This window comes from Paralichthys olivaceus, chromosome 6 (genome assembly GCF_024713975.1).
Source record: "Paralichthys olivaceus isolate ysfri-2021 chromosome 6, ASM2471397v2, whole genome shotgun sequence".
NCBI lineage: Eukaryota > Metazoa > Chordata > Actinopteri > Pleuronectiformes > Paralichthyidae > Paralichthys > Paralichthys olivaceus.
Window position 1 is genome coordinate 15911401 of NC_091098.1, and position 19799 is coordinate 15931199.

Genomic DNA, 19799 nt, shown 5'->3' on the forward strand with positions numbered 1-19799 from the left:
GGATAAATTGATATGTTGCATGTTTCTAAACAGACGAGCCCGGCTCATCCACAGTTCTGTCTGATAATCACGTGTGCAGCAGATTTATGTAGCCACTATATTCAAGAATGGAAAGGGGGGGATCAAAAGAGCTAATGTAAGCCCTATGAAAAGATCTGCTGCATATTCAGAGATCACAAAATGTCCTGTGGAGTCTCAGAGAGGAACACGACTCATTCACACTTAAACTTTTTCTAAATGGCGAAACGATGAATGAGCTCATGGGCTTTGCTTTTGAACAGATTTATACCTTATTGGGCGTATCCTCGTTTCTTAATGCAGATTTTGTTCTGTGTGCAACAGTGTTAGTAATAAAATAAAATAAAAAAGCTCATTCTGTGATTAAAATGTGTTCAGTACTTGTAGGTGAATAGTATTTGTAAAAAATAATAATAAAAAATATTAGTGATAATAATAATAATAATCTTACCTGTTACACTCCATAATACTATGATATACATGGCAGTGGGTGCACTCTGCAGTTTGTGCTATGCCTGTTTAAGGAGCTGGAGCTGTTTAGCTAGCCTGCCACCAGCTCATAAACATAAACACACACAGCAACACATCTCTCTAATTGTCATAAGCCAGCAAACAGGAATCTGTTACTAGTTTTCTTAGTGCGCCTGTGGTGTTTGAGAAATATTCGTTTGAACCTCCTCGATCATACCTAAAGCCAACCACTCCTACACATCCAACTCTTCCAAATTGATATATGACAATATCTACTTTCGATCACGTGTCTGCGGGGCGACTTAGACGGATTGCGCGTCATCTCGCCTTCCCAAATTTTCCCCTTCTGCTGCAGCTCGTATCCAAAACATCTATCTATAGTACGGAGTACGAGAGAGAGAGAAAGATGTTTAACTCTGTGAATCTGGGCAACTTCTGCTCCCAGACGCGCAAAGACCGGACATCCGAGTTTGGGGACAGGACGGGCTGCGCGTCCAACATCTACCTCCCCAGCTGCACCTACTACGTCCCCGAGTTTTCTGCCGTCTCCTCGTTTCTTCCACAGGCCCCGTCCCGGCAAATCAGCTACCCTTATTCCACAAATCTGTCTCAAGTGCAGCCGGTACGGGAAGTTTCATACGGCTTAGACCCTGCCAGCAAATGGCACCACAGAAGCAATTATGCATCGTGCTACTCGGGAGAGGATCTGGTGCATAGGGACTGTCTTCCACCATCCACCATGACAGAAATGCTTATGAAGAACGAGAGCGTGTACAGCCACCACCATCACCATCACACCCACCCGGGCTCCAATCACCCCTCCACAGGTTTTTACTCCGGCGTGGGGAAAAACAACGTCCTCCCGCAAGGTTTCGACCGCTTTTTCGAGACCGCATACTGCAGCAGCACGGACAATCAGTCAGACAATTGTTTACAAAAGGGCGAGGGGGGAAAGCTGGAAGGCGACTCCCAGCAGCAGCAGCAGCAGCAGCAACAACCCGCAGCCTCGGTACCCGGAGCCCCGGAGCAGGAAAAAGATCCAGACGATGAGGAGGAACATACAAATTCAGGCTCATGCACGTCTTCCTCCGCGACAACCAAGGACGGCAACGCCAGCAAGAGCAGCCACTCGAGTAGGTATACCGAAGCTGTAAAATGGGGGAAGGTTAAGGGGACTAGCCCGGTGTTTTGTCGGTCAGATTTTATGTGGAGTTTTATAAGCATTCAAAGGATTTTATTATAACCCTACAAAGCTCTTTCTTGCAACGGGAAGAATTTTTACGATGGGAAAGCGCTTTGAGAAAAGGGGGATGTTATACACAGACGCCTGTATGGTGAGAGTCTGTGAAATTTTTAAGAGAGAGCTATTGTGACAAATGTTAACTTTGATCGTGAACTTGCGTTAGGAATTTTAAGGGATTTTCTCGTTGGGCTGTCGAAAGTAAAAACCAATTGGGCAGAACATTGCTTTTGGCGTCTTGTGAATTTTTCGTTTAGCACTGGGTTTGCCCGCAAAAGACCTGCTGCACAGAGTATTACACACTTTACGGTTAAATGCGTCCTTATCTATCTATCAGTCTATCTTTCTGTCTATCTATCTATCTATCTTTCTGTCTATCTATCTATCCATCTTTCTGTCTGTCTATCTATCTATCTATCTGTCTATATAAATATTATGACCGTTTTATCCATGTACAGGCAGAAACTAAATCACTGTGTTATTCTTCCTGCATATAATGCATAGGTCTGCATATTTTACCATAGCCCCAATGGCCCCTGATAAAGGCTTAAATTTAAATTCATATTTGACATTTCACCTTAAGACTAAAGCTTTGCATGCAATCTGACAAAATGCTAATTTGAAAATCTTGCATGGAGTACAAAAATCTGCTTGATATAATGGTGGGACTGTCATTATTGCAGCAGCTCTTATTTCTGTGTTTAGCCTCATGTACATTGCATTGGCCCATGCAGACAGGCTGTAGATACAAGCTAGCTCAAGCTCATGTTTGTCCCTCTTGCACACACACTCTCCCTCTCTCTCTCACACACACACACACACACACATGCACAGCAAAAAACCCAATAAAAGAAATAATCTACTTCCCCAGTCACCTGTTTGATAGTAAGTTATTGGGCCACAGAGGTCTGCAGAGGCCACTGCAAAACATGGGCAACGCATTTCATCCCACTGCCAAAAGATTGTGTAAATAGTTAGTTTAGCTCCAGAGGAATGTGACGCACATAATGCGGTGAAATACTTCTGTTGTTGTATATTTACAACAGATAAACACGTACTTAGAAGCTGTAAGTTGATATTATTTACACCGAGCGATTCGGATATTTAACACTCTTTATGGCTGGTTTATCTGATAGCCTCAGTTGGGCTACAACTGCTGGATGAATGTTGACTGAAATGTTATCATTAATGATGCCACTGAAACGGAATTCACTCGCCTCCTCAGCTCTAAAGCTTTTCTGCCCAATGTTGTACTTATCATTATTATTATAAATTAATCTGATAGGATTGCTGTTTTTTTCTCTCATATGGCACTCTGAGAAATATTTGTATTTTTAAAAAAAATATATAATTTTTCATTTGGTCTCCAGACACTCCTCGCACAAGGAAGAAGAGGTGTCCATACTCCAAGTTTCAGATTCGAGAGCTGGAGCGGGAATTCTTCTTTAACGTTTACATCAACAAAGAGAAAAGGCTTCAGCTGTCCCGAATGCTGAACCTCACCGACCGCCAGGTTAAAATTTGGTTTCAGAATAGAAGAATGAAAGAGAAGAAGCTGAGCAGGGATCGCCTGCAGTACTTCTCTGGAAACCCCCTCTTGTGAGCAGGAGCAGAAAGTGTCACAGTGTTTGTTCGGTGACATGAAGGCCTCCTCTTATCTCACTGAGGGCATCACCGTTTTCTAAAGGAGCCCATATCACCAACAGTGCAATGTTAAAAGTGGACAGTGGGAGGAACAGGCCAGCATGGGATAAAGTCGCCATTTTCTTATTACCCTGCGGGCGGCGAAGAATTTCTAGCTGATCTCCCCCCAGAAAGGCCTACGTGGTTAGAATAATCATTTATATGCTGTTCTTGAATATGTCCTTCTATTTATCACGATTCTTCATTGTGTTTATTCTATTGTTCATATAGACATATTTGTTAATAATATCAAATGTAACAAAAACCAGTTTGAATCCTTCTTGCGCGGACAACTTTTCGCTCGCTCTCTCCCCACTTCCTCCCTCTGGTCTTTGTATATAGCAAATCATTATCTAATTATTTCTCGGCCAGAGTATATGAACAAGTTATAGGAAATCTCCAGGCTGCATTTTGTTGCCAGTGAGAACTGTGACGTCCAATCTGTGAAAGTATACCCCCCCCCCCCCTGTACAGAGTAGCCTATGCAATGTGCATTCGTGACTGTAAATAGGCGTATGTTGAATTACCTTTTCCCCTCATCCCTGCTGCTTTCCCTTTTTCAATACAGTGCCCCACAACTTTAAACAGCTTTAACACTCGTTAAATTATTTGCTTGAGACATTGGTGCTTTGGATTCCAGAGAAGAGGAGCAGATCGTCGGCCTGTGTATCATTAATATAATACCTATGAAATAAACAGAAACGTATAGGCAAAACTCAATGGCTTTGTGCTTTTTGTGCTATTGTTATCATCACAATTACCTTTACTCACGACTATTTATTCCGCACCAGTCGCAATATTTACTCCGTTCGCCTTTGTCATGACTCGGAGCAACTTCTCGCAACTGTGCGTATGCTTGTTGGTTTACACACACACACACACACACACACACACACACACACACACACACACACACACACACACACACAACACGTGTACACTTTCTATTTTTTCTCAGATTGTGTTAAGGACCAGTTCATGGTGATACACACATTTGCTGTGGTAGCTTCGGTGGCGGTTGTGAAACCGAGGTGTCAGCGGGCCTACACTTGTCTAATTCCAGGTTACTCCACTCTGAGAGATCACGTTTGGATTTTTTTTTTATAGCACAGGGTTTGAACCAAAATAGAGCCAGGATCTTAGAAATGTAGAGAAAGAGAGTTGGAAGGGTAACCTCTTTTAGTGCCCACTAAATGGAATCGCCACTCTTGTAGTCTAGACACATGCCATAAAGACAGGGGCACTAAATGGCTATTTTTTTCTCTTAATTGCTCCGTCTGTTCGGAGGAATGACGTTCACTTCTGCACTAAATAGTAAACAAGTAAGACTGGATGTCCGAGAGAAAAAAAACTTGCCAAGAAGCTTCGACATGAACTCGGTCTGTGTGTAGTCTGGTAACCTCAACCCCTCTGCACACTGCTGTCATGTCCATGCTTCTTAGCTGAAAATTGGAAAACTCCACAAAATCCAGTCTTTTGTCAGAGTAGGATTTTTTTTAAACCGTGTAATTTTGATTATATTTATTATGTATTTTTATTTTCATATCTTGGCTGTGAAAGATCTGGTAAAATGCAAATGTTTTGCAGCTCTGTTGCGGCCAAGCGTTAAAACAATAATAGTCTATTTGCCTGAGCTGACCCCAAAGCTCATCTTGTTTCAACACATCACTTATGAATAAATAATTGTTGACTAATTGGGCTGTGTGTCAGGAGGGAAAGGAAATCCTAGTTGGTATTTTGTTGTTTTTTTTCGTGTGTTTGTGTGTGTGTGTGTGTGTGTGTGTGTGTGTGTGTGTGTTGCCTACCTTATGTGACCGCAAGTGCATTTCGCATTGTATTCCATGACCACTCAACATATGTGCATGATGATTGCACGTGTGCATTAACTACAATTTATAATTAAATGTAGTCTTTGAACTTCAATAATGTCAAGGCCTTCACCTTTAACCCGCTGCAATAAAGCGGAATCAAGGAGCCCCTTTAGCCCGGAAATGTGTGCAGCGGCGGAAAGGGCCAATGAGAGTGAGTGGGAACAGAAAATGGAATGTGTACAGAGATCAACTTTGACCCCTCACATTAAACTACAGCAGGTAACTTTGCCAGCTTTAGCACGCCCAGTAAATACACTTTATTGTCCTTGTAAAATGTATACGTTTTCACGCATGAGGCGTTCTAAAACATGTTGGTATAAACTGTAGACCTATATTTGTTTTCTCTTAAGAAAGAAAAAAATACACGTTGGTGTGTGGCTGTCGAGGTGTGCCTGTCGTAATGGGTGGTTCTGTCGCCTGGGTTCAAACATGAAGGTTTGGATAGTGGGTGTGAATCCGCGTGTGTGTGTTCATCCATGTGGGATTCCTTGCTTTAGATGTGACTCCTGCTCAGGCTGTTTTATGGATCGAGGCGCTTTTACAATGCAGTTTTGCGTGGTTATGTTTTAACTCCATTATTTCAGTGAAGGTGAGGGTCACCTGGTTTAAGTCGGGATAAAGGTTCAAGTCTTGATCAGGGCTCAAGCGGTTTTAATGTAAAGAAAGGAAATGAAAAAAGGGGGTGGAGCGTGGCGCGTTCCAGTTGTCCCCACGCGCTTTTACGCACACGCATCTATGATATTAGCAGGGCCCTGGGATGTATATTCTCTGCATGGAATGAGATAAAGCTCAATTTGCATATGTCAGTGTATTATCAGGAAGGACAGGGGGCCGTTCTGACAAAAGAAAGGCGATGCACACGGAGATCAAGGCTATAGGGGCTCCTCTCTCGCCACACCCACCAACCTTGGCCCTGGGAGGGTGACGTGGGTAATTTGTAGTTCTCCCCAACGCTGAACGTCACAAACGGAGAGCGCTGCAGAGGCTCCCCCTGCAAATGTTGTCCATCAGCCACACGGGGGCCGGCGCTCTCCCGGCCTCTGCGCCGGTTCTGTTTCCTCAACGGAATCTTGAAAACGTTTCCTGAGATGGATGCCCCGGTGACATCAGAGTAGTAGGCTATTATTAGTCGCAGAGAGACATCCTCTTCCGTGATGCGCTGTGTGACAGGACGGTCCAGGCAGATCCTGTCATGGCTCGTGTCTGTAGCTTGTGCACTTGGGAGTTGTGCAGAGGGAAAATGGCGGTGTGTGTGTGTTTTATGTAGATGGGGTGAACCAGGGGCGCTAGAGGATAAATTCTGTTGTGATTAATTTGAAATGTAAAAAGAAAATTAATTAATTCAGTCTGAGGATTTACTCTGAAGAATTATAAAACTTCAAAACGACCAATAAGACCAGCATTTCTGTTTATCTTAGGGACATTTATTGGTACTAAAGAAATACTTTCCTCTCGAATCCAGGATAGTGTGTATTAAAATTGACGTATATAATTTAAATTCCTATAGGTTTATAAACGTATTTATCATAGTAAATAATGGTAACACAAGGATTTACTTCGTTCTTATAATTGCTGAATAATGCAAAAACGCAATCAATTTTTCTTTGCATTAAAATTAACAGCTTGGAAAAAAGAACAACTTGCAAAAACACAAAATGTAGTGTATATAAAAAATATCACTAAAGCATAAAGCTCCATACCAATGAAGATGCTTTTCAATTTTGTTTTGAACCATTTCCAAATATTTTCCTGCGTAAAAACTATTCAACAGTTAATTTGTTAAATGAGTTGGTGTTTTATCTTTAACTATGAGGTAACTCCAGGGGTATTCTAGTTTTTTTTCTCCTCTGCAAATGCTAATCAATGGGTTATAGGCTATTGGATGGTTTTATACCACAGTGTACTACTCGCATCTCAGCACCTATCCTGTTCTACAGGCCCATAAAACAGCTCGACGCTGTAAAACCAGCCCCTGCTATTGCTGCAACAAAATAACTCTCAAAACGCTTCCCTTTACATTAGAGCATTTGCAGCGTGCTATTTATTTATCGTCGCCATGCACCAAGCTTAATCTCAACAAAGTTTTCAGTTCGATTTGGCGGCTGCTGAGCTTGTGTGTGTGCGTGTTTGCTGTGGTCGTCAGCGGCAATAATGTAATACTGCTGCACTTTGTTGGCGGTTGCCACTTTTGGTTTTTAATTAAGAACTTATATGATTCTGGCACCATAAATTTGCAGTTGCGCATGGAGTGGACAGCAGCATGACAGAGGACACAAAGCAGAACCTCCGCACATCCAACTGGAAAGATATTTCAAAGTGGCTGCCAGGAGCAAATTAGTTGTGTCGCCCCAGTGGCTCCTGATTAGTACAATAAGGAAACCCGCTAGCACGCCTTCTGTCGTGGAGCATTCAACACCCATACCTGTTCGCAATAATATAACAGCCCCTAGGTTTGGAATCAATTGGACCACCATTAAGGGGCGAAGGTATGGGGCTGTAGTTTAGACAAGTGTAAAGACCGTGGTAAAATACAGTCTGAGTCAACTCCGTGTGTGTGTGTGTGTGTGTGTGTGTGTGTGTGTGTGTGTGTGTGTAGGCCAGGGTTGGTTACAAACTGAGTACGTGTGTGAAGAAATCCTTCGAAGATTAACGCAGCATTAACACACATAAGAAAATAATAATCTATCATTGAGTGACTTGAATCTTTAATTAAAACTGAAATAGTTTGAATTAACAACAGATGATATAATAAATATTTGTGGAAAGTAAATTGTCGGTCTTATACTAATGGATTTCGTTTGTTTCTATGTCAGAAAAAGAATCTGGGAACTGGAAACACCACATGAGAACGTTTTTAAAAGCAGAAATGTTCAAGCTCTACATTTTTGATTCGCCCCTTTAAGTTCAATACTCATTACATGCTTAAACAAGGCTTACGGGGGTACTAGTGGAACATAAAGTAGCCATAGTATTTTGTGTACTACACCATTTCACCTGATTGTGTTCTTGCGTTATGCACAATGCTAAGGTCAACTCCACACCGACAATAGTACGCGTCAAATCATGACAACAACTGACTGAATGAAATAATCCTTATTTTACATTGTTTTCACGATTGTTCAGCTGGTGACTTTACACCTGTAACGTTGCACCGCACACTGTGTGTTCTGCCTTCACATGAAAACATTGTGTTACTTGTGTAGGTCCCAACAACAACAACCCTTAATTATTTAATTTCAGCTGTGTGACGTCCTCACTGTACAATTGTTCCCTGACACTTGTTGTTTCGGGACTCTGAGATGATAATAACATGTCTGATTCAGACCGTGTGCAGGTACCACTCCTGTGACTCATGAGGATTATTCAGGGCACGGTGCACATGTACATGTAGGCCATAGTCTCATTTATTTTTATGTGTACGATTTTTTTTCCCATGCTGAGTAGAAGTAGCCGGCAGGCAAGTTTTGAATGTGTCATAAAGCAGATTTTTTTCCATGTGTGTTAGAGGAGCGAGTTGAGCTGTGCATTAGGTGTGGCTATTATCATATCCTTGTGTGTGTGTGTTGGTGTGTGTGTGTGTGTGTGTGTGTGTGTGTGTGTGTGTGTGTGTGTGTGTGTGTGTGTGTGTGTGTGCGTGCCGAAAGTAATATCCGTAATAATCCTTTATTCCAGTATTTGAACATACCTTGGTGAAAAAACCCAGTCTTCAAACTGTATATTTTTCATGAATTAGACAGAACGTGTCCCTCATTGATCTAGTTACTCTTACTGCCTTCCCTTCTAAAGTCTCCACACACAGAGGACGACATGATCATTCAGTTAATACAAAAATCATAAAAGCAGCTGTAGGATATTCTCTGTTGTGCAGCTTACGTTAGTGCACATTGGTCATCATGGGGAATGTTGAATAATGAAAGGGATGACCACAGACACACTACATTTCATTTTATTTGAATGTGGATTGGAGTGTATCACATATGACACGTCGTTGTTAGTGCTAACATCGCCATTTAAATGCAAATGCCAGCAGGTTCAAAATAAAAAAGGAAAACATGTCGCACTTGCCTTTGGAAATGATTCTGAACTGAACACACAGACAGACAGACTGGCGCGCGTGTACGTCACGCACAAACAAAACTCAAGGACCCGCGTGTGGTTAAAACGCTCCTAACGAAGACTCAGTTGAACGCACGTAATCACAGTTTGTATTAATAAAGTTAAAGTTTGATCTTTTAAAGAAATGACTGTCCTGCAAGACAATGGAAATATTCAAAGGTGAAAATGTGACATTGTTTCGTGGACAACATTCTGGATCATTGTAGCATCAATGACAATATTGTCTGTTTAAAAAAACTGGGAATTTTGTAAACAACATATTTCAAAAATATTAAATTCGTCCAGTAAGTTTTATGTATTTAACATAAAAGAATTTAACCCAGTGGTTTAAACGAAGTTCATTTTGCATTAACCTTCCTGCGATTGATTCTTGACAAATTTAAACCAAACTCTTCAGTGAGAATGAGGCTTTTCTTAAACATTCAGCAGCACGGTGTCAGTGTTAGTATCATGTCCGTGTGGTTTTGTACTGACTGACGCACAGATAACCACGATAACACACACGAATCCAACTCAACCGCGCTTTTTCGAACTGAACACAATATCTGCAATGAAAAATAAACAAAACATGCGGATGCTAAGGTGACACAGTGTTTGTACATGCAAAAGTATATTACCATTTTACAGTGGGCTGTTTTTATATGTTTGTATGTCTTTGTGTAATAAGTAGCCTCTGAGTTGCACTCTTACGTTAGTGGTCTTGTGTTTTTGAATTGAAACATTTAAAAACTGCTGTGTGTATGTAACAAATACATCCTGCACATTTCTTCATATTCACTGTAATGTTTGCAATCTTCTCCCTTTTTAATATCACCACCTAATTTCGCCTGCACACGGTAAATGTATTTTAAATTGTAAGATATATTTAAGACATGTAAAATTCAAACATCTATTTTAGTTTTACGAATAGTTTTGAGGAGAAAATTAGAAGAGAGTCACACCAAATGTTTTAGTTTGAAATGGAAAAAAAAGGTACGTGCAAAACCCGCATTCATTTAGTTGAGAGTTAATTATTCTCCCCTCTGGGCCACACTGAGAAGCATTCAGGAAAAAAAACAAGAACACCAGTAAGACTATTAATTTCACATCTGTAACATTGGAATCACATGTGAAACAACAAGAAACATCCTGGCAGTAAGACAAAATTGCGCATAACAATAGCCCAGGTATGCAGTGAATTATTTATTAGGCTGTAAGATGTTTTGTGGTAACAGTAAAACCAGGAAAAAAGGGAGAAGGGGGGAAAAAACCTTAATGCTTGACGTAATCCTTTTTGGGGTTTAGTTTCCTGTTGCACCACAATAATAAATATTCTTACAGGCCCATCAGCCACTAGCGAACTAATTCCACCGTCTAGTTAACATTTTGTAGCCCATTTCACAAAGAGAACCAATTAGTTCACGAAGAGAGGCTGCAGTGTAGTTAAAGGTAACTTATAGACCTAATAAGATTAAATATGTGGCCTGTTTAACGGATTCACGTGCAGCTCTGTTACAGTGGTAAAGTAATATGAAGAGAAAAGGCAAATAGATAATCTGCAGGGCAAAATACAAGTTTTATTTCATGCATGAAACATGTTATTCTTCTCAAGTACGTAAGAAAGACGCATTTCACAATGTTACCTTCAGGTCAAATGGAAAAGCGAACCGTTGATTTTCAGAAACAACGTCAGAGTTTAACACGTCTCGTTTTTAAAAAAAATTCCAAGTCACAAAGAGCCTCACGTCTTATCTGATTTTCTATTGAATTACACACCTGCATTTACTGCTTACCTTGCTAAACCGGTGGCAACAACAAAGCCAGTCGATGAAAACAAACTCAAAAACACTTTATGACAAAATCCTCGATGGTTTCATCCTCGCAGCTCTGGACGAAAACGCACATCACACGTTGAACGAATAAAAAGTTGAATTAAAATCAGAAGTTCTGAAGTGAAACAGAAATCAAAATCTCACGAGCCACGTAGTTAGTCCCCTAAAAAAATCCCCTGCTGCAGCAGTCGTCCTTTGTTCCTCCTGCTGTCCTGACCGGCCTGTGGTCGCTAGGTGGCGCTGTTGCTCCACCAAACGCCTGCATGTTCCCCAACTTGACCGCGCTGACGTCACGCCAGTCTGGAGCATCAAGGCCACTTCCATGCCGCTATTGGTCTGAAAATCACATGACATGTCTCCCAGCATCCATAATTATGTTGCTGATATTTTTGCACCCCCCTCCAAAAGATGTCCGCATCCCTCTGTCCTGATTGTCCCGGAGAAATCCCGTAGTTCAGACCAGTGGAACACACCAAACGATCACTGTGTTGCCAAATGCAAAAAAAATGTCATGTCCGAATAACATAGCTCCCGGTAACTTCCTGATGGATTCCTTAATGGGAGGATCATCTTCCTTCAGGGGTGAGGGTTACTCCAGCAGCCCCGGAATGTACATCCACTCAGCCGCAGAGTACGGATATTCAGTGATGAGAAACATTGGCAAGATTGGACCATCTCCACTCTCCAAAAGAGACGAGGCTCCTCCGGGCGCCCTGGCGCTCAGCGGCTTCCAGGATGGGCCCTACCTGTCAGCCCAGCTGGCCACATGGACCCCAGCCTCCAAAAGCAGCAGGGACGAACAACCTGTTGCCCAGTGTTTACAACCCTGCTCGTTTCCAGCGGGTAACGTCAAAGAGGAGGCGTTTTGTTGCCTCTATCAGGATGACAGCAATAAGGGGAAACAGACAACAGAGTCGGCCACTTACATCCGGCTCGGGGACAATAGCTGCCGGCCTCAGCAAACTGCCGCCTCGTCCAGCGGCTGTTTCCAGGTGTACAGCGGAGGGAGGCCGCAGCAGGACGACCAGCAGCATTTCCCCCCCGGCTTCTCCCTGACACACTTGGCGACATCTGTTGAATCAGCACCAGCATCGACAATCAGCTGCAGCAAAGCGGCGCAGGAGGCAGCGAGAGAGGCTTCAGAGACAGAGGAGAGTCAGAGCAGGAAGGAAGAGAAGGCCAAGAGTGACAGCTGTTCAGATAACTCGGACGGGGAATTAAAAGGTAGATTACTACTACTACTACTACTATACACCCCCCCCCCCCCCCCCCCCCCCCCCCCCCCCCCCCCCCCACACACACACACACACACACACAGAGATACACTCTCTCACACTCACTCTCACACTCTCACACACTCACACACACTTGTTCATGCACACAAACTCATGCACACAAATAATTTGTTCACCAAAATATTGTATAATGGATGCATTGATTCTGTCAGTGGTGTTGTTTGTTTGTGTGTGTGTGTGTGTGTGTGTGTGTGTGTGTGTGTATGTGTGTGTGTGCATGTGAGTGTGTGCGCGTGCGCGTTGTGTGTCACGGTCCCATAATGCGGACTGGTGTTTGATAGCAGTCATATGGGGTTGTATGAGCATTTGACAGCCTCGCCTAGCAGGGGTTATGGTGCCCGTGGTATTTAACACCTTTCCATTAATGTGAGAATGTGAGATGGGCAGTTATCATTGAAATAAACACGCTCTCTCTCTCTCTCTCTTTCAGACACACACACACACACACTCCTTCTCACTTTCTGTTCCTCCACTCTCTCTCTTACATGGATCATATTCATTTGACGGAACCATTTTTAACAGCACAATTTTGCGCCTTAAATTTCTTGTACCGAGCCAATATAACAAAATAGTATGGTATCAGCGGCTGAAAACATTTTGCTCTGGCTTAATAATTTAAAAACCTTTTACACGTTTCTCATGCATGATATCTCAGAAATCATCACAAATACACGTTTCTGCGTCGATGAAGCGATAATACACAATCATTCCAGCCCAGTTTTTGCAGCATAATAATTTAGAATAAAACTGCACGTCTGAGCACACGTGTCTTTTCCTTTACCTCATTTTAAAAGTGGCAGATTGAAAATAACAAACTAAATTTGTGGGGGTTTTTTGGACAAAACTACAAATGTGTATAACTGTTATTAGATTTCTATTATTATCAAAATATGTGATCAGTCGATTTAAACGCTCGTAATAATATCGATGATTATCATAACTATATCATATGATAGTTTGCCCATAATAAATTGACGATAGCTACAATTATGTTATTGCACATCCCTTTGACTCTTTTTCTTTTGCTCCGGTTTAAACCTGGGATCGGTTTGTTGTGTTATTTATGGGTTTGGCTAAAAGCTCCATACATGATGACCAACAAGATCCTTTTTAATTTCCTTTAATTTAATTGGAAGATGTACCAAAGGCAACGGGAGCGACTTTTTGAATATGTTTATGTGTGTGTGTGTGTGTGTGTCCCCTTAATCCCATATTAGTGAATTAAACGTTTTGACAATGATTAAATGTGGGCCACTAATTCAGTGTTCACATTAGGGTAATTATTACTGTAACCTGCGTGTTGTGCGCGTGTGTTTGTGTGTGTGTGCGCGTGTGTGTGTTTGTGTGTGTGTGTGTCTTTGTCTTTGCAAAAGAGGCGTTATCCCCCAGAGTCCACAAGCTAATCAAGGAATTAACAGAATGTGCAGCAGTGTGATTTTTTTCCTTCTCTATCACACACATGTCTTGTGCCTTTGTCCCTGTTATGTTTATATCATTATTATTGGTAGTAGTAATCTTGTATTATGCTACAGAGACTTCCTAATGTTTTGGGATGAACCTCCAACATTTTTTCATTTGGCACTCGTGTGCAGAAGTAATAAATTTTTTATGGGAGTCTGAGGTCCAACAAGACAAAAGAAGTGCTTACACACCCTAGTTTGATTTGATCTAATTATAGCCATACGTCATACAAAAGCAATTTGCGAGCAGTAGGAGTTGTAGCTTAAGGTGGGATGTTTTGTGTCGTTCATTTGATCAAGGCAGTCACGGAGGGTCCGGATCTGGGTGAATCTGTTTTTTTATTCACTTTGTTGCTGCTGGACGGTCTTCAGCGTGCGTTTGAGAAATGTGTGTGTACATGTAGCAGCATCCATTGTATTGATTGTGTCATGAAGCTGCATGTGATCCCTGCACAAATTCTCCAGACTGCTGCAGTTTGACCATGGTTGTAATTTCTCTTTGTTTTTCTCTGGTGCAGATGATTTATCTGCGGAGAAGACGATGGGGAGCTGGTTGAAAGCCAAAAGTGGACGGAAGAAGCGGTGTCCCTACACAAAGCACCAGACGCTGGAGCTGGAGAAGGAGTTCTTGTTCAACATGTATCTGTCTCGGGAGCGCCGCCTGGAGATCAGCCGGAGTATCAACCTGACCGACAGACAGGTCAAGATCTGGTTCCAGAACAGACGCATGAAGCTCAAGAAGCTGAACAGGGAGAGTCGCGAAAGGGGGCAGGGTGCAGTTTACAGCTACTCGTGAGGAGATATTTACGCACACACACATCTACATCTACACACACACACGCACACACACACACACACACAGAAACACACACAGAAACACACACAGAGACATAACACAAATATGACGCATGACACAAATACAGACATGCATGTGTCATTCATCAATTATCAATTTTCTCTTTATCTGGTACACACACCACAAACACACCTTCCTAAATTAATGATGGAACTCCTCATCCTGCAGTCTATAGACTTTGGTTTCCAGGTGAACAGCAGCATGAGGACGGCGATGTGCTGTTACCTGGTGATTACATCAATAACACAACATTAACAAACCAAACAAAAGGAGGAGACGCTCTCCAGCAGTGTATAAACAACTAAGCAGCATCACTCTGCTGAGCTTTAATGAATGTTGTGCCACTTCTCGTGCAGCTTCCTCCCCCGCTGTGCAGTGTGCATGCACAAGATGATATCAAGCTATGTCATGGCACACGATTCCAAAACAATAAAAGGAGGGGAAAACGGAAAGGTTTTATACCAACTTTGTCCTTCCCCTGATGGCATAGTGGTGGGAATGAGAGGGAGGGAGAGACACTGCGGATGAGAGAAGGAGATCAGGGCAGTTTTAATAGAAGTGAGAGACCATAACGTTGATTTAAATATTATCCAGGTGACCACAGTAAGTCAAGGTCATAAAATTCTAATGTCAGGTTCGCCCTGGAAAGCGTTGGGGGAGGATTTTATGATCTGCAAATATAATGTGCTGCAGCAGTAAAAGATGCGTTTAAAGGTGTGTGTGGAGGAGGGCTAATCCACACAGTAGAGACTGCACTGTGTGCAGGATCCAGCCGAGTCGCCGGGGCTGGCAGGAGCAGCCACCCTCCTCCTGCCCGGGATAATGGGAGCTGCACGGGAGCATGAAGATAAGAAAGATGGTGGATAAAAGGGACCGCGATGGCTGCAGGGACAATAACAACAACAACAACACGCATCACGGCAAACACGTGGATAACTAAACGCGGCAGGAAGGCGTCTGTGGGAGGCGAGTGAAGGTAGGACTCATATTTCATGAATATTTCCACGTCCTGTGCTGGAAACTGTGCCACATCTGTCAGGGAAGCCTGCTTGACAGCTCCAGTGGCACGCACGGTGCATGCCTGCTCACGTTGATAACTCACATGAAGTTGCTGATATTAATAAGCTGCTGCTGATTTCTTTTGTGTTTATTCCATTGTGCTGGTCTAATATTGTTGGCATTGTGTTTCTGGGTACATACTCTGATTTAATTATTTTAACGATTGCATATATGAAACAGCTGAGTACACGTTGTGCTGTGCAGCTACATTATATCCATGCTGTTACAACTATAGGATATAAAAGCTGACACGTATCTTTATGAGTTAACTCTTTAACACGTGCATTGCTATCTAGGCGGTGTTATTGAGAAAGTAGCCTGGCTGCAGCCTGGTGTGTTTTTTTATTGTGCTGGTACTCGCCTTTCCTCTTTGTGCTGGATAGTGTTAATCCTCACTTGGCTTTGTGCATGCATGCTTTGTCCTTGTCCGTGGATTCTAACCCCCTTTTCTGCGCGAAGCTGAAGCGTGGTTTAGGTAGTTTCATGTTGTTGGGGTTGGCTTCCTGGCTCGGCAACAAGAAACTGCCTTGATTACGTCAGTTCGTCTTCATCAAGGGCACAATTTCCGCTGAATTACCCCCTATAGTCACACAGGTTGCCCCCGCAAATGGCATTGTAAATGAACTGAGCTGCAATATCTTCGGACAGAGACGTTTTCTTTCTTTGGCTGTTGTTTTGTGGCGGGCTGTAAAACCTCCCGAAGCTCTCAGAGGGAGAATAGGTTGTAAACAACATGGGGTAAAGTTTTAGACTGCGTTGTGCTGCATCTGTCATCACTGGCTGTCTGCTTGGGTTTAATGGTTTCAGCTGCTTTATGATCTGATATATGGATGGATGGATGGATTGATAGATGGATGGATGGATGCATGGGTGGATATTTGGCTCTTATTTGTTTATCTTGCAAATGAAGCAGGTATATAAATTGATGCGTATTGACATTCCCATGATCCCATGTGAGCACTCTTTGTTCTTGTGTCTGTTCATCCACGGCTCAGACATGTGTCTTTTTCCTCTCTTAATTTTTGTAATATTTCATGACAAGCAGGAACTTAATAATAAAATATCTGACAGTATACGATGTCAAATTATTTACAAATTTGACAGTTAATGCTTTAATGGCCGCATTCATTCGATTATAAATCAAATTTTGTTAATTCAGACCAGATTTTTTTTTGTCCCGTGGAATTTCTAAAATTATTATTTTGTGCATTCATTAGTGTAACTAGGCTACTTTATTCCATATTTTCATTGTCCTTAATCGTGTACATCCCTGTGTCAGAAGTTTTGTTGCTCGAGATAAAGATACTTGCGTTTACACACAACCATTATTTTATAAAATAATTTCACTTTATAAAACGAAAATAATTTGTTCGAAATTAGACTCCAGTAGCATCAGTATTGAACTTTTTTATTTTCTGTAGCACTGAAATATTGAAATGATTTAGCAAACATGGGATGTAATATATCACATACACACATTTACCATCATGAGTAGACTAACTTTATTTTTCTTTTTGCCTTAAACCAAACAGTTTGGTTATTGACAACATGAATCAATAGCAATGTACAAGCAGAGGTTAAATAAGGTCACAGAGGAAAACAGAAATCTTCAGGACAGCTTATCGAGAAGAAACAATCATTTATTCATGGAGAGTCTGCTCCTGTGGCGTAGTCAGCAGCTTTTTTCTTGCAAGGGAGACTAGTGTTTATACTGGTCACTATTTCCCCTTGTTTCCTCAGCCCCCTGCTCCCTTTGGCGGTGGTGCAACTGGAAGAGACAGTCTGGAATCCAAAGTCACTTTCATTCAGCTGCAGTGAATGAGTGTCTCCCTTGGAATGCATCACTGACAAAGACTTTACAGCGCTGGAAACAGCCCCGAACCCTGCACAGATTCACCCTAAAACCATATACACATAAAGCAATTTATTTCACTTTGTAGTGGCGCACAGGAACTGAGGGCTTCACACAGACACCTCTTTAGGACAGCTGAGGATGTGTTACTGCCATGGCATGATCAGACACGAAGCAACTATGCTAACCTCTTTTCTTTTTCGCCTTTTCTGCCCTTTTTTTGTAGGTTAAATTAGATTTTGGTTTTGAGATGTAAAGTAATATGTTTAGTATTTGGACAATTTTACAATAATTAGTAAATGATTCGGTTGAGAAGACAAAGGACAGTAACTTTATTTCAATGGAAAATGTTCAGATATTCCTTCGTATTTTTATTTTGAGCATTTTCAGCGAAATTGAACTAAAGTGCGTTTTTTAAATTGAGTGACAATTGGGCTAATAATTAGGAATGATTTCCTATTTTAATGGTGTGGAATTAGAAATTAAAGCTGCATTAAGAAAGAACAAAATCCATGCTAAAACTGATGATCTGATCAATATTACACGACGATTACTCTTATCATATCTGGTATGATGTATTATCTTTATTGATTAGCAATAGATCCCACAATGTGTTATTCTGTAAAACATGGGAATTAGATTTGAGGTGTTTAGACTGAAAACGTTGATTTCGATGGAGCATTATTCTCTAATTAAGACGCGTATCTGGCTTCTCTGTTTCTGTGCTGCGGGTATTTGTGGTGGTGTCTGTTCCGCACATGGGGACTTTTATAAATAGCTTCTGATATTCACTTTGAATTTTTCCATATGCAGAGCTTGTGTGCGGATAATATGATCCAAATGTTGACTATAGATAAAGCACCAATTGGTTTACACTGCGACGTGCGAGTGTGGGGGATGGCAATATTTACAGTGCTTAGGTCTATATGTTGTGATTTAACCACTGTTACCAGAAGAATCATTTGAAATGGTCATTTATATCCGTCCACCCTGAGGTGAAGCAAACTGGTTATTCTGATGGAAGTGAAAGCAAACAAAGTCCACACTGAATTGACACTGGAATGTATATTTTACATGAACATACACAGGAGATAATTGTGTCTTGATACGCCCATGTGGTTTGTGATTATAAGGAAATAAATGCACAATATTCTGTCGTAATCTGCAATTCAATCTTTTTAAAATAATTAATATTTAAACTGCCGTTTGAATATTTGCCTTGTTATTTAAATCGCAACCGTTTCATGATGTGTAGTGAAGCTGCTTGGTCAGTATGTAACTTTTATTCACGTTATAACCTTTCAAAGCTGGATTTAGGCAAAACATGCATTCTTTTTTTAAGGGGTTTGTAGATATTGGATTTAAGGCGTTGGTCCTCAAATAGTTATTTCAAACAGTAACAGTATACACCCAAACTGTGACTCAGCGTCAGGCTTTTTTCTCCACTTGCCATGTAAAGACTCAAAACTCCTAATAAATGTCCTGTTTAACCAAAACCACTCTGTCCACGTCAGTTTGGCGTTACTTGCACAGGCACAGCTATCTCACTCGTATTTGCTCTGATGTTATGAATGGAAACTTGATCGTGTGATAGAGAAATGTCAGACACGGGCTCATATGGTCGTATCAGTTTCAAGTATTGACGTTATCACGACCAAATTTACATACTTAAGGTATATGGGCACATCCAGGCTGAAACACGCAGTATTTCCATGTAATGTTACAGAGTCAAAGGATAGATGGAGACAGACTGAAGCCTTTAAGAGGCAAATGTGTGATTTTGGACAATAAGTACAAAATTGACTTAACTTGGCTGCAGAGGAGCGCGAACTAAACAAGCATTGTTGTTTCATTTATTCTATTAACCTTTACGCACTCTTTTATCTTTTATCTAGTCTTGTGTATTGATGACACTGGAGGATATTCTCCTGAACGAAATGAACAACTGTCACTTTTCGCTTTGTTCATCGTAGCAGGATGTTTTTCTATCTCAAATCTTCAACAGGGCGTGACCATTTGAAATAAAATAATAAAAAGGTTTATCCATGCGAGATAGAAGCGTTTCTA

The 19799-nt window shown here is 41.6% G+C and overlaps 2 protein-coding genes across 2 annotated transcripts; both read left to right on the plus strand.

Annotated features, from left to right (window-relative positions):
* Nucleotides 1-475: 475 nt before the first annotated feature.
* hoxc11a (homeobox C11a) lies at nt 476-4127 on the plus strand. The gene is made up of 2 exons (XM_020095971.2): nt 476-1622; nt 3100-4127. The coding sequence occupies exons 1-2, from the start codon at nt 752-754 to the stop codon at nt 3330-3332; spliced, it is 1104 nt and encodes a 367-aa protein (XP_019951530.2). The 5' UTR covers nt 476-751; the 3' UTR covers nt 3333-4127.
* A 5091-nt stretch (nt 4128-9218) lies between these two features.
* On the plus strand, nt 9219-14764 carry hoxc10a (homeobox C10a). Its single transcript, XM_020095970.2, has 2 exons — nt 9219-12434; nt 14484-14764. Exons 1-2 carry the CDS (start codon nt 11717-11719, stop codon nt 14759-14761), a joined length of 996 nt encoding a protein of 331 aa, XP_019951529.1. The 5' UTR covers nt 9219-11716; the 3' UTR covers nt 14762-14764.
* The last annotated feature ends 5035 nt before the right edge of the window (nt 14765-19799 follow it).